We start from the raw sequence: 13,152 nt of genomic DNA, 5'->3' as shown, positions 1-13,152 counted from the left end.
TTATTTGATATTTCTCGACACCACGGAGCTGTTCACAATCCAGAGGGGAGCCTTCCCATATCGGAAGCCATCGTTTCCCGGCACAGTCAGTGTAGGGTGCAGTTCGGTCAAGCAGGACATGGTGAGAGGTTCCCATTGGATCCTTGGGGCAGGAAAGCCTTGGATGCTAGGAAGGGATTCCATCGGCAGCTGACCTGGGAGCCAAAAATAAGCAACAGCAGAAGGGAAGAAGGAGGAAGGTCATCAGAAGAGCACAGAATTCTATGGCCACGAATAGTAGGTAGAAAATGTTTGAAATGTTTCATTATCACGTGCAAAAACGAAGCAAGCAAATAATTTGGAGATGGCAGCCAGTTATAGTTTGCCCGCATGACAGCGTGGCTTTGTACTCAGAAAGTACTAGGGATAGTTGCTATGAGTTTCTTAAATCTCTGTCCCTCTCTATATAACGGCAAATCTCTGGATTCCTTTGCACTACACAGTTATTGGGCTGTGATTCAGCTGTGCTTTAACTGCCATAACAACATCCTATGGGATGCTGGGCTTTATAGTTTGATGAGGCACTGGTGTTCTCCATCTAGCTCAATGAAGCCAAAAATGGATTCCAGAGTATGTAACCATGGCAGTTAAAGTGGAATCATACTGCTATAACTGGGTAATGTGAAAAGGCCTCCTGCTTGGAGATTCTGACCCTTTAACAGGAAGCTGCTTTGTAATGGGAAACAGAAAGCCAGAAAACTGAATCAAAGTGAAAAGAAGAGGTTGGAAGAAGAATTGGAAGGGACCACAAGGCAGTCCACCATCAAACAGCTCTTATAATCAACAAGATCTTCCTAGGTTGCTGCCACACTGCAGAATGAATACAGTTTTACATCGCTTTAACTGCCATGGCTCCATCCTATGGAAACCTGGGATTTGTAGTTCGTTGTGGCACCAGCGCTCTCTGACAGAAAAGGCAAACTATCTCATAAAACTATACATCCCAGCATTCCAATTCATTGAGCCATGGCAGGTAAAGCCATTGTCAAACTGCATTCATTCGGCAGTGTAGCTGCAGCCCTAATGTTTGGATGGAATCTCTTTTACACTAATTTGAATCTCTTGTAGGGGGATCTTGTAGTATCTTTGAGACTAACTGAGCAAAAGACATTGTAAAATAAGCTTTCAAAGGCCATTATCACACAACGAAAACTTAAAGTCCAATCGCTGCCAATCCAATGCCATCCCGAGACAATCATGCGTATTCACATTAATTCACAAGAGATTATCACACGTAATTGCTGTCATTGCGCAGTCATTCCGGGGCAGATCCTAAGTCAATCCAAAAATGGGTAAATTCGGTGAACTAGTGAATTCACAAATCTTATTCCAAGGTGAATTCGCAGCCAATCCGATGTGGCGTTGGTGTGGAATGCAAGTTTGCATCCCCACATGTCCCATGGTGCAGCGCATAGGCTGTGGCTCTCTCCCAAATGGGTGACAACTGACCTGTGCTGTCACTCATTTGGGAGAGTGAGGCTGATGCTTCCCAGAGTTCCCTCTGGGGTGCATTGGCAGCATTCTCCCAAATGGGCAACCTTCCCTTTGCTTCCCCTCCCCTTCTATTCCTTGCCAGGCGGAGAGGCTTCTCTTCTCGGCAAGGAACAGAAGGGGAAGAGAAGGTTGCCCATCCCAGAGGGAACTCTGGGAAGCATCGGCTTCATTCTCCCAAATGAGTGACAGCCTCCTTCCCTTCGCTTCTCTTCCCCTTCGGTTCCTTGCCAAGCGGGAAGAGAAGCAAAGGGAAGGTCGCCCATCTGGGAGAGAGCCACTGGCAATGTATCCCAGAGTTCCCTCTGGGATGCATAGGCCACGGCTCTCTCCCAAATGGGTGACAGCCAGCCTTCGCTTCGCTTGTCTTCCCTTCGGTTTCTTCCTGAAGGGAAGACAAGCAAAGGGAATGTCGGCCATTTTGGAGAGAGCAGTGACCTATGGGGGGGGGGGTTGTTATGTGTGCATGCATATGTATATTTGCACACAAATATGTGTGTGTGTGCGTGTGCATGCGCTTCAACGTGCCCCCCCCTACATATATGCATGGAGAAGAAGAAATGTGAAGCAATCATTCACGTGAATGACCACAAGTTCGCTCTTCACGTGTAATAATTAATCACGTGAATTGGCTTACATTCAAATTGGGTCTATTTTCTCTTTCCTTTGGGATAGAGGTACATTTCGCTATGATGGCTAGTGCTGATGGGAGTTGCTGTTCCATGACATCTTAAGGGCTATACTTCACCCCTTTGCCTTAACTGGAGGTGCTAGAGACTGAGGCTAGACATGTCTTCATGAAATATTCCTGAAGACATGGATGAACATTCTTCATGAGATATTTCTTCAAGAAGGAACCTCACCACTGATTTCTTCATGAGGTGGTTCTTCTTGAACTCCATGAGATATTTCTTCCCAAATGAACCTTGCTATTGATCTATGGCCCTTTCCCCAAAAGGAAGTCTTCCCTTCCTCTCTTGAGTTGAAGATAATTTCTTACCTGGTCTCATGTGAGTCCGCAAGTTGGGGTACAGTCTCTGCAGCCGCTTCTCAGCATAATTCTTGGAAAAATGAGCTTCTGTCGCGAAATCGTTTTTGTTGGCAAACCTGATAATGGGACATAATACGTTTGTTCATTTAGGATACAATCCTGTCTTGACTACTGCAGTGAGCTATCTGTGGGACTACCCTTGAAGGGTATCTGGAAGATGTGGCTGGGTGTTAGGGTTGCCAGGTTGGAAATAGGACAGGATTCCTGTAACTTTAATCCTGAACAGATAGTGGAGAAAGACGAGGTACAGCAAAACTTTGCCAAGTGGAACAAAGGAGCTCCACTCTTAGCCTTCGAAGTCAGACTTTCAACCCCAGCCATCCCAAATGTTATTATTTATGTATTTATTCAATCTATCTATCCCCACCTTTCTCCCACCAAGGGACCCCAGGTGGCTTAGAAAATTGGAAATACAAGTTGGCAAAACTTTTACTTTTGTTGTTGTTGTGTGCCTTCAAGTCATTTCTGACTTATGATGACCCTATGGTGAACTTATCACAGAGTTTTCTTGGCAAGCTTTGCTCATGGGGGGGTTGCTTTTGTCTTCCTTTGAGGCTGAGAGAGTGTGATTTGACCAAGGCCATTCAGTGGTTCCCATGGCTGAGCAGGGATTTGAACCTTGGTCTCCAAAATCCTAGTCCAGTGCTCAAACCACACTGGCACATACATACACACACAAAAGACAGAGGTGGGCAGAGATCTCTTATTGGAGTTTTTTTCAATTGTGTTTTAAGTATTACTGCCTTCTCCTGCATAGGAAGCTACTGGCTCAGATTTCTGATATACGTTCATGTCCTTAAATTGTTGTTGCCGTGTGTCTTCAAGACATTTCCAACATGGCAACCCTAAGGCAAACCTGATCTATCATGGCATTTTCTTGGCAGGATTTGTTCAGATGAGGTTTGCCATGACCTTCATCTGAGGCTGAGAGAGTGTGACTTGCCCAAGGTCATCCAGTGGATTACATGGATGAGGTGGGAAGAGAACCCTGGTCTTCAGAGTCATAGACCAACACTCAAACCATTACACTGGGCTGACCGGCCCTTAAATTCGTTAATGCCTGCTTTTATTACAGTGGGCATCACGATTTTACCTGAACGGAGACGATTTTTTCAGCTTCTTTACAGTTGGCCTCGAGAGCTGCTGCTCTGGCATTTTCACAGGGGGCAGGTAGGATGGCACCTGAATGTTTACAGCATATGAGAAAGATGGGAGACAATTGGTCAAAAGACAGCCCTTGAAATATGGGTATGGAGTTGAGCGTGCTTAGAGTGCAGCAAAAGAAGACCGAGAGGTGTCACAATAGCTGTTTGTAATAATCTGCAGGCTGGAAGATGCAGTGATCTTATTTTCTGCTCCTCCAGAGACTAGGGAGATTATCAGATGGGGAAAATCCTTGTCCCGTCCTTGTCCCGTCCTTCCCATGCAATCGCGGAAAGGGCTTTCAGATGACATAGCACTGATCTGGACATTGTCCTGTCCAGAAAGCACAAATGACACCGATCGCGTGAAAGGCATTCATATGACACCACCTCAGTGAGGTGGAATTATCCCATCCTTGCCCTTCATTTTGCATTAAAAGAAGAAACCATTAATGCAATTCCATTTCACTGACAGGTGTATGACAGGATCAGGGCATCAAGAGTGAAAGTCTTTCACGCGATCGCTATCATGGACAGGATAAGGATGGGTTTCGCTCCATCCCCTTTCTGATAATCTCCCAGGCCAAGAGAGCAATGAGCTCAAATAGCAATACAGGAAAGTCTGACTCAACATTAGCTAGATCTATGCAACAGTGAAAGACACTGGTCAAAATGATACCTCCCCTGTAAGTGAGACAGCAAATATGTTGGTTTTGGTCCAAAATGCAACTGAGTTGTCCAAGGTATGACACCATTTGGGGAGTTAAGGTTCAGCATATTGAACAACTCAAGAGGGAGGGAAGGCGGCAGAGAATAGCGAGCACAGAGGGGGGAAATGTACAATATTACCCCTATATCTGCAGGGGATATGTTCCCAAAAAATAATGCAGTTACTGAAAACTGCAGATAATGGTGAACCCTATAGTTCTGTTTGAACTTGACCATAGAGTTGTGCTGGAGGACCTCCAGATGACTGGGGAGGTGGGCTGTGTAGGCATATGGAGATCCTCCAGTGTGACTCTATGGTCACCTTTAGCTGGAAGTAAATGAAATTGCAGTTATTGTACCCACAAATATGTGGGCCATGTTGTAGTCCATTAAGAGTTTGTTGGATTACTCTGAATAGTCTAAGACGCAATTTTTCACCACCAGGACACACCAGGCCTAAAAATGAAGGAGAAAAATAATAATAATGAAAAACAGAAATACTTGGTGATCTATGTCTGGATTCCTTTGGTTTTTCTGTTTGGTGGGAGATTGACCTTGTTCTAACACAAAATAGGGATGGAAAGAATATTTGAAAATATTTGATCAATAGAAAATAAAATGGATTTCCTAAGTACTGGGAAACCCCGATGAGAAGAAAACCAGAGCTGCTGGAATCTTTGAAGATCAGAACATATTTGCCACAAAAAACACATGGCCAAAATCCCACATCAGGAGACATAAATGTCTGACGTCTTCATGGGTGTCTTTCCCACCTCCCCAAACCCATCTGGCAAGTAGCATAGCTCTCCCCCCCCCCCCCCACAACATGGCCATTTCTGTCTTCTTGAAGAGTGGGTGGGTCAATAGAGACACATTCAGCTATTTTCCTGTAACTGGATGCACTGTGACAGGTATTCAGAGAACCTCTGGGAATCCTTGGGAGGTCCCTGCAGACAACTTCCTTGCAGAAGGTGCAGCCACAGCAAAATAACTGGACGCATCCCCACTGATCCCCTTGGTCTCTGACAACATGGAAAAGGCCATGTTGGGATGAGCTGTGCTGTTTACAAAGTACGTCTGTGTGGGACATTGTTGGTCACTTCATGAACAGAACAGAATTTCACAATCCACAACGACCCAAAAAAGTGAGCTGTGATGGCCTAGATTTGACGTACACTATTATAATTCAGAGATTTAATTTATTAGTTTTTAGTACAAACAGCCTCAGGTACAATCAAAATAATACACAATCAAAAGCTGCTGCCATGCTGCAGAGTTAATGCACTTTGACACCACTTTAACTGCCCTGGCTCAGTGCTAGGGAATCCTGGGAATTGTAGTTTGTTGTGGAACCACAGCTCTGACAGAGAAGATTAAATATCTCACAAAACTACACATCCTAGAATTCCATAGCAGTGAGCCATGGCATTTAAAACAGTGTCAAATTGCATTAATTCTCCAGTGCAGATGCCACTAAAGAGTAAAAAACAGAAGGAATAAAAAGAGAAGGAAAAAAATTGTTTTGTGTGTGTTTTTCTTGCAACAAAATGGCATTTTCTGCACAGAAAATATTATTTTCTCTTCTGAAAACATCATTCTTATGCAGAAAATTCAGATGAGGTATCATATTGCCTTCCTCTGCGGCTAAAAGAAGCCGCTCAGTAGGTTTCTATGGCTGACAGAGGATTGGAGCCCTGTTTTCCCGGGTCCCTAGTCCAATGATCAAACCACTACACCAAGTTGGCTTTCCACACAGGATAGTACTCTTTATATTTTAGCAATACCAAACAGCCTACCTTTCCTAGCAAGTCTTCTGGGAAAAAACGGAAAGGTGTGGACAGGTGTTGACCAGAAATGAGCAGAGGGAGCGGGTTGTTAGTCACAATCAAGGTGGTCTTGTCTTGATTGAACTCCGAAGATCTCAACATGACGGCGATCTCTCCCTGGTGCTGCTCCAAGCGCTCTCGAAATTCAACATCGGTCACAGGGACAAAATACTGAGTCTTGAAAAAGAAAGCAAAGGGGAACAGAAAAGAGTGCATGATAGATCTAGACAAGAACATAAGAAGAGCCATGTTGGATGAAGTCAATGGCTTATGTAGCCCAACTTTCTTTTTGCACAATCAGGGTGCATGAGTTTTGCTTCACACTCCATCTTGTGCTCCCTAGAAAATGATACACAAAAGCAGACTGCCACTGATGCAAGACGTAGCTTGTGACCATACTGAACTGGTGGCCCTTCCTCCCCAAATTTCCCCAGGCCTATTTTAAAGCCTTCCAGATTGGCAGACATCCCTACATCTTGTGGAAGTGAGTTTCTCAAGTTAACTGCATACTGTGTAGACAAACACTTCCTTTTTATCCACACGTTCAGCTTTAGTGGATGATTCCAGATTCTAGTATCATTTGGACAACCACCACAACATTTTGACCAAATGCAGGGCTGAGACTAACATCATCAATTTTGTGAAGTCGAAGGCTTTCACGGCTAGTATCCCACAATAGTTTTTTGTGGGGTTTTTTTGGGCTGTGTGGCTGTGTTCTGGAATAATTTATTCCTAACATTTCACCTGCATCTGTGGTCAGGAATAAATTCTTCCAGAACATGGCTGCATAGTCCTAAAACCCCACAAAAATCTATTGTCAATCCCCCCTCCCCCCCCCCCCCCCGGCATCGTTTTAAACACCTTTGCCCAATGAAGAAGCCAGTGGAGCTTCGAAAGCTTGCAACATGTATAATGTGCAATTTGGTTGGTCCAATAAAGGTATCTCTTTTTTGTGGATTGTGGATGATAGTGTGCTCTGCTATATGGCCAACACAGCTACCCCTGGATATGTAGTGTTGCTAGTACTCTCTTTGATCTGGTGTTGCTAGTTTTGTCTTGCTCACATTATCTACTGTCATTATCAAGTGTTGCTAGTATTATCTTTATGCACCATGGATAATTTTAAATACTGCTATCTTGTCTCCCCCTTACTGGCCTTTTCTTTTCTAAACTAAATAGCCCCAAATGTATCAAATGTACTGCCTGGCATCTTTATCTCTACAACTACAATTGCAAACAATTTTGTTTTTTACCAAAATATGCACTCTGGTTCTTTGAGCTGGGAATGCACACTGAAATTTGTGGGGGGTTATATGAAGGGATTTGTAATTTTGAATTGAGCAGGCCTCATTTCCAGAAAGAGGTACATTTCCCAGAATACTTACCCAACATCCCAAAATGTCACCACCATTAGAAATGCAGTTTTCATGTGTTCCTCAGAAAACCTTCAATTCCCATTATGATTTGCTTTCAGCTGATCTCCTTTATTTTTATCCCATTTGCATGGAGAGAACCCTAGGCTCTGTATTGATTTCCTGCCCTTCTGATTCTTGCTGGTGGGTGCCTTTTTTCCACCTTTGTTGCAAATACTTGTCCTTGGATGCTGGACCACTCCTGTCTACTGGCCAACATCTTGTCATTGTGATGGTTGCAGATAGTGACACAAAGCAACAAGTGACATCACGATACAAAGATGGACAGCATAGTCCATTTGGAGGGGAAATGTCTTGTAAGTGAAAACCTTGTCTGGGGGCTCGTTCCCACTATGATTTAAAGTGAATTGCTGATCAGTTTATATGACTGTTGTTCCCATTTGAAACCAGTTCCGATCCTACTTTGATTGATTTCTGTCGCGATAAAGTGAGGCAAACGTAAAAAAAAAAAATCAGTAGGCAAGTAGTTGCAAAACCAATGAATCAAATCTTCTATCACTTTATTATATATATATATTATATAGTTCCCAAACCCGGGTACCTTGGCTGCCGCTTATGTCACTGATGACGCAAAGATGATTGACATGTAGTTTGAAGCAGCACAAACTAGTGGGGATGACAATCATGCAAAAAAAAAAAAAAAGGAACGAATACAAGGGGATAATGAAAAGATCCACTTCCATAGTGGGAACGACAGACCTTTTGGAATCGATTTACCAACATGGAGCGAAGGCAAATCCCAAACTGGTTTAAATGTAAGTGGGAATGAGCCCTGGGATCAAAGCTATGGACAGTTATATTTTGTACCAAAATCTACCCACCAATATGAGTGATTCAGGGTACTGTATTTCCCAAAATGTGTAGTCTAATGTTGTTGTCCCAAAATGTTGTAATATAGTCGCAGGAGGGATGTCAATTTCCCAAGCTTTGGTGAGAAAAACTGGTGGCTTTGGTAATGATCAACACTGATGAGGAATTCAATGCTTTGGAATTCTGGGAATTGTACTTTACTGCAGCATCAAAGCTCTCTGAGAGAGAGGGCTAAATGTCTCACAAAAGGGACTTCCACTTACCAAGTTGGGATGGTGCGTGTAATACGCCTCACGCTTCAGACAGAACTCGGTCTGCATTGTGCACAAATTGTCCCTAGAAAGAAAAATGCCAACACACCAAAACTGTCAATAGTAAGGCACTACACATTGTTACTCAAACAACAGATGGAGGAACGAGGGGTCCCCACCAGCTGTCAATGACACTTCAAATGCTGGGGAAATTAGCTTTGCAAGAGGGTTGGGTAACCTTTGGGCTGTGGGCACCAATATATAACAGTACTAACTGGGAGGACTCCCGGTTCTGGGTGAATTAATAGAGTTTTATATAGAAAAATGCAGAATGCAGTTACACACACATAGCAATCCAGACAAACACAGTGTACAGAGCTCACTGAAATGGAAATACAGAAAGGGGATAGCAGAGTTTTTAGGGGTTTGTAGTGGGGTTATAATTGCCTAGACTGTGGAAATTTGGAGTGGCTCAGACTGGGAAGACTGAAGTGACACGGAACATACACAGAGTGTGGGGATGTATGCCAGCTATGCATGCCTAATTTAGATTTTGAAACTATATTTAAACCTTAAAACTAGCCCTAGGCAATGGGTCATCTGGATGACTTGTTCCAGGAATTGAAAATGGGATTCTGGTTTTAACAAAATCAGTGATCGGATCAGGATATCCCTGAGAAGTTTGGCTGGGAACACAACAAGGGGCAGGCAGACAGAGACTGGATTAGTGCCTTGGGTGCAAAGAGATCCTTTATCTCAGATTTCGAGAGAAAATGCCCATTACTTGAGGGAAGGAGGCAGCACTTTAGATTTGATGGTTTTGAATACTTGGATGTACAAATGCCTTAGGGAAGCAATCTTTTTTTCCAGGGAACTTAAACTCGTGTTCCTGAAAGGTCACTGATCTCTCAAAAAATGCTATCTCCAAATATGAAATATCAAAATACAGCGGGTCCTTGGTATTCACTGGGATTTGGTTCCAGGACTCACTGTGGATATCAAAATCCATGGATGCTGAAGACCCATCAAATGTTTTTTGGCTGATGTGGATAAACAAAATACCTTTTTTTTTAAAATTAGGCTATTAGCCCAGTCCACACATGAAAAGCTTAAAAATCTTAAAACATAATGGGATTGTGATCTCTGCGGACACAAATTCACAGTTTTGAGAACTGTAAAGCCACGCATGTATTGCAATGGCACTCTAGATAGAAGAATTCCTCAATAATCTTACAGAAACCTCTGAGAGATCATGACATTGTGAATGGATTCATGGAATTCATTTACCCAAAAATGTAAGCATTGCACAAACATATATTCTCATGCTACCTAATTAAAAGATGATTCCAATTTCATAATGAATAACCTTTGGACCATAATGTATCTTAAATAGAAAACTACCTTAAGATAGATTTTTCCCTTAAAAAGCATTTAATTTAAAGAAACCCAATTCAAATTTTAGAAATCCAGTTTAAATAAATCCAATTTTTAATTTTTTTTTTAAAAAAAATTGATTTTTATCCACTCTGCATTGTGGCCTTAGGCATGTTCCACTCTCTCAGCTTCAGAGGAAGGCAATGGCAAGTCTCCTCTGAAGAAATCTTGCCAAGATAAACCCATAATAAGGTCACCATATGTGGGAAATTCCTTGAAAGAACAGAACAACAACACTTCTTGAGATAAGATCTTGGGCCAAGGGCAAAAATAGCCAACTCATCTCCTGCATCTGGACTCGAGGCATATTAATTGATTTCCTTTATTGCTGCAATGACATTTTCATTGCTGCTTTCCAGTCTCCAAACACAGCACACAAGGTGGCTAAGATCCTTTTAAACAAACAACAATCTGTACCGACATAAAATAATCAGACATCATAAAAATAACAAAACACTTACCAGCCCATAAGTCATAGAAAGCAACTAAAAAGAAACCAACCATAAAGGGGGGGGGGGGACAGTGAGTGGGCTGCGAACCTGCTTTGGGTTTTAGTCCAAAGTTTTTTGAATTGTTGTGTGCCTTCACTTCCAACTTATGACAACCCTAACGCAAACCTATCATGGGTTTTTCTTGGCAAGCTTCTTCAGAGGGACTTGCCACTGCACTCCTCTGAGGTTGAGAGAATGTGACTTGCCCCAAATCACCCAGTGGCTTTCCACCAAAACCTGAATGTAACCCATTACAGAGTCAGAAACTCGAAAAATTCAGTTTTTTAATTACATGTCCCCAAATCCCTGGGAACAAGGGGATTTTCAATGTGGGACAAAACGTAGCAAAAATATACAATAATATATTTAAGGATGGTCATCGTGGAACAGTAGTTGGGGTGTTGGACTATGATTCTGGAGACCAGGATTCGATTCCCAGCTCACCCATTAAACCCACTCAAATGCGCTTTCTCTGTTTGCCTTGCCAGTTTTGTTTTTAATGCAATAAGGCTCTGGGTGAACGTGGGCAAGTCACACTCTCTCAGCTTCAGGGGAAGGCAATGGCAAACCTCCTCTAAACACATCTTTCCAACAAACCCCAGGATACCTTAGGTTTGTCATAGGTCATAAATTACCTGAAGTCATTATGGAAATTATAGTCCAAATCAGTTACATTTCCCAACTTTGGGGCTGAGCATGGGATAATGGAAGACTGAAGTATAGCTAAACTACACTGTTAGATCAATATCATACCCCCTTGACTTCATTGGCGCCATCTCACAGAATCCTGGCAGCTGTCCTTTGGAAATGGACTTAAGAAACGTAGGAAACCCTATGGAACTCTTGGGATCACCACAAGTCAATAAGCACTTTGAAGACACATAGACATGCACAGTACTGGGAGACATAGCTATGGAGACATAGCTATTATTATGCCAGATGTAGGTAGCTATTATTGAATCACAGAATTGACAGGTCACCTGGAGATGTGGGAAATGGGTCACAGCAGCCCACCCTGGTAGGGCTGCCTCATTCTTGGGAGCAACAAGACATTGCGGCTGCTTGCAAAACTTCTGGAGTCACAAGGGTCAAGCATCTGGGCGACTCTGTAGCCATTCTCTTTGTCAATGCACATCAGAGTAGCCAGCGAGAAGTGCGTCCCATTGGTAGGTGGCTGGTGGGACTCTCATACCCCAACGAAGCCTGTCCCAGAGATGAAAATTCTAGAGCAAACATTCACAGCTGACAGTTGGGACTGTTAAAGGAATCCCAACAAGATTCCACAGGCAAAACAAGAATTCCTTTTGCTTGCTAAGTGTGCGGACGAGGGGAAATTTTGGCCAGTGCTCCTTCTTCCATCATTAGCATGCAGCAGTGGGAAAAGCTGCACCCCTCAGGAAGAACATCAATAACCTAAGATACGTAGATGACACCATACTACAAGCAGAAAGCAACAAAGGCTTTGAATAATACTTTTTAAAAAGTGCTAAGGAGTCAGCATTCTATCACTCTGCTTCAGGCCTGCACAACATATGGCACGGGGGTCGCATGTGGCCCAGCAAAGGATTTGGGGTTGCCCACGAGGATATGGAACAACTTTAAGTCTCCTCCGCTGCTCGGCCTTCTCCTCAGGAGAAGGCTGGGCAACAGAGGAGGAAGAGGGGCAAACACTTGCCCCGCAAGGGTCCTCCATTGCTCGGTCTTCTCCCAAGGAGAAGTTCAGGCAGAGAAGGGGAAAGAGAAGGACAGTCAAGGCTCCTCTGCACTTTGACTTTCTCCTGTGGAGAGGGTTAGGCAGATGAGAAGGAGGAGAACAGAATTAATATTAATTATGAATAATAATAATTAACATTTAATTAAAACTTATCTCTGGCCCAAAGAAATTTAGCCTTCTCTGAATTTGGCCCCTATCTACTGCCAAGATATGCAGGTCTGCTCTACTTGTAGAAAATATACAAACAGCAGGTTTAGATACAGAGGAAGGAAGAGTGGAGATTGGAGGAAGAAACATCATAGAAGCCTAGAGTTGGAAGAGACCGCAAGGGCCATCCAGTCCAACCCCATTCTGCCATGCAGGAACTCTCAATCAAAGCATCCCTGACAGATGTCCATCCAGCCTCTGCTTAAAGACCTCTAAGGAAGGAGACTCTACTACACTCCAAGGGAGTGTGTTCCACTGTTGAACAGCCCTTACTCTCAGGAGGTTCCTTCTAATGTTGAGCTGGAATCTCTTTTCCTGGAGCTTGCATCCATTGCTCCCTTGGGTCCTGTTCTCTGGAGCAGCAGAAAACAAGCTGGCTCCCTCCTTGATATGACATCCCTTCAAGTATTTAAACAGGGCTATCATACCACCTCTTAACTGTATCTTCTTCATACTAAACATACCCAGCGCCCTTAATCTGTCATACAACATGGTTTCCAGACCCTTGATCATTTTGGTTGTTCTCCTCTGTACATACTCCAGCTTCTCAATATC

The 13,152-nt window shown here is 43.3% G+C and overlaps 1 protein-coding gene across 1 annotated transcript; it reads right to left on the bottom strand.

Moving 5' to 3' along the window:
* Positions 1-11,872, bottom strand: TSGA13 (testis specific 13). The gene is made up of 6 exons (XM_089526655.1): positions 11,657-11,872; positions 8,764-8,836; positions 6,228-6,434; positions 3,675-3,763; positions 2,531-2,637; positions 1-194 (listed from the first exon to the last, which is right to left on the bottom strand). The coding sequence occupies exons 2-6, from the start codon at positions 8,818-8,820 to the stop codon at positions 1-3; spliced, it is 654 nt and encodes a 217-aa protein (XP_089382781.1). The 5' UTR covers positions 8,821-8,836; positions 11,657-11,872.
* Between the last annotated feature and the right edge of the window lie 1,280 nt (positions 11,873-13,152).

Source organism: Sceloporus occidentalis, unplaced genomic scaffold, assembly GCF_023333645.1.
Source record: "Sceloporus occidentalis isolate IW3139 unplaced genomic scaffold, rSceOcc1.0.p SCAF_5, whole genome shotgun sequence".
Taxonomy (NCBI): domain Eukaryota; kingdom Metazoa; phylum Chordata; class Lepidosauria; order Squamata; family Phrynosomatidae; genus Sceloporus; species Sceloporus occidentalis.
Note: the sequence above shows the minus strand (reverse complement) of the source record. Positions and strands in the feature narration are given on the sequence as shown.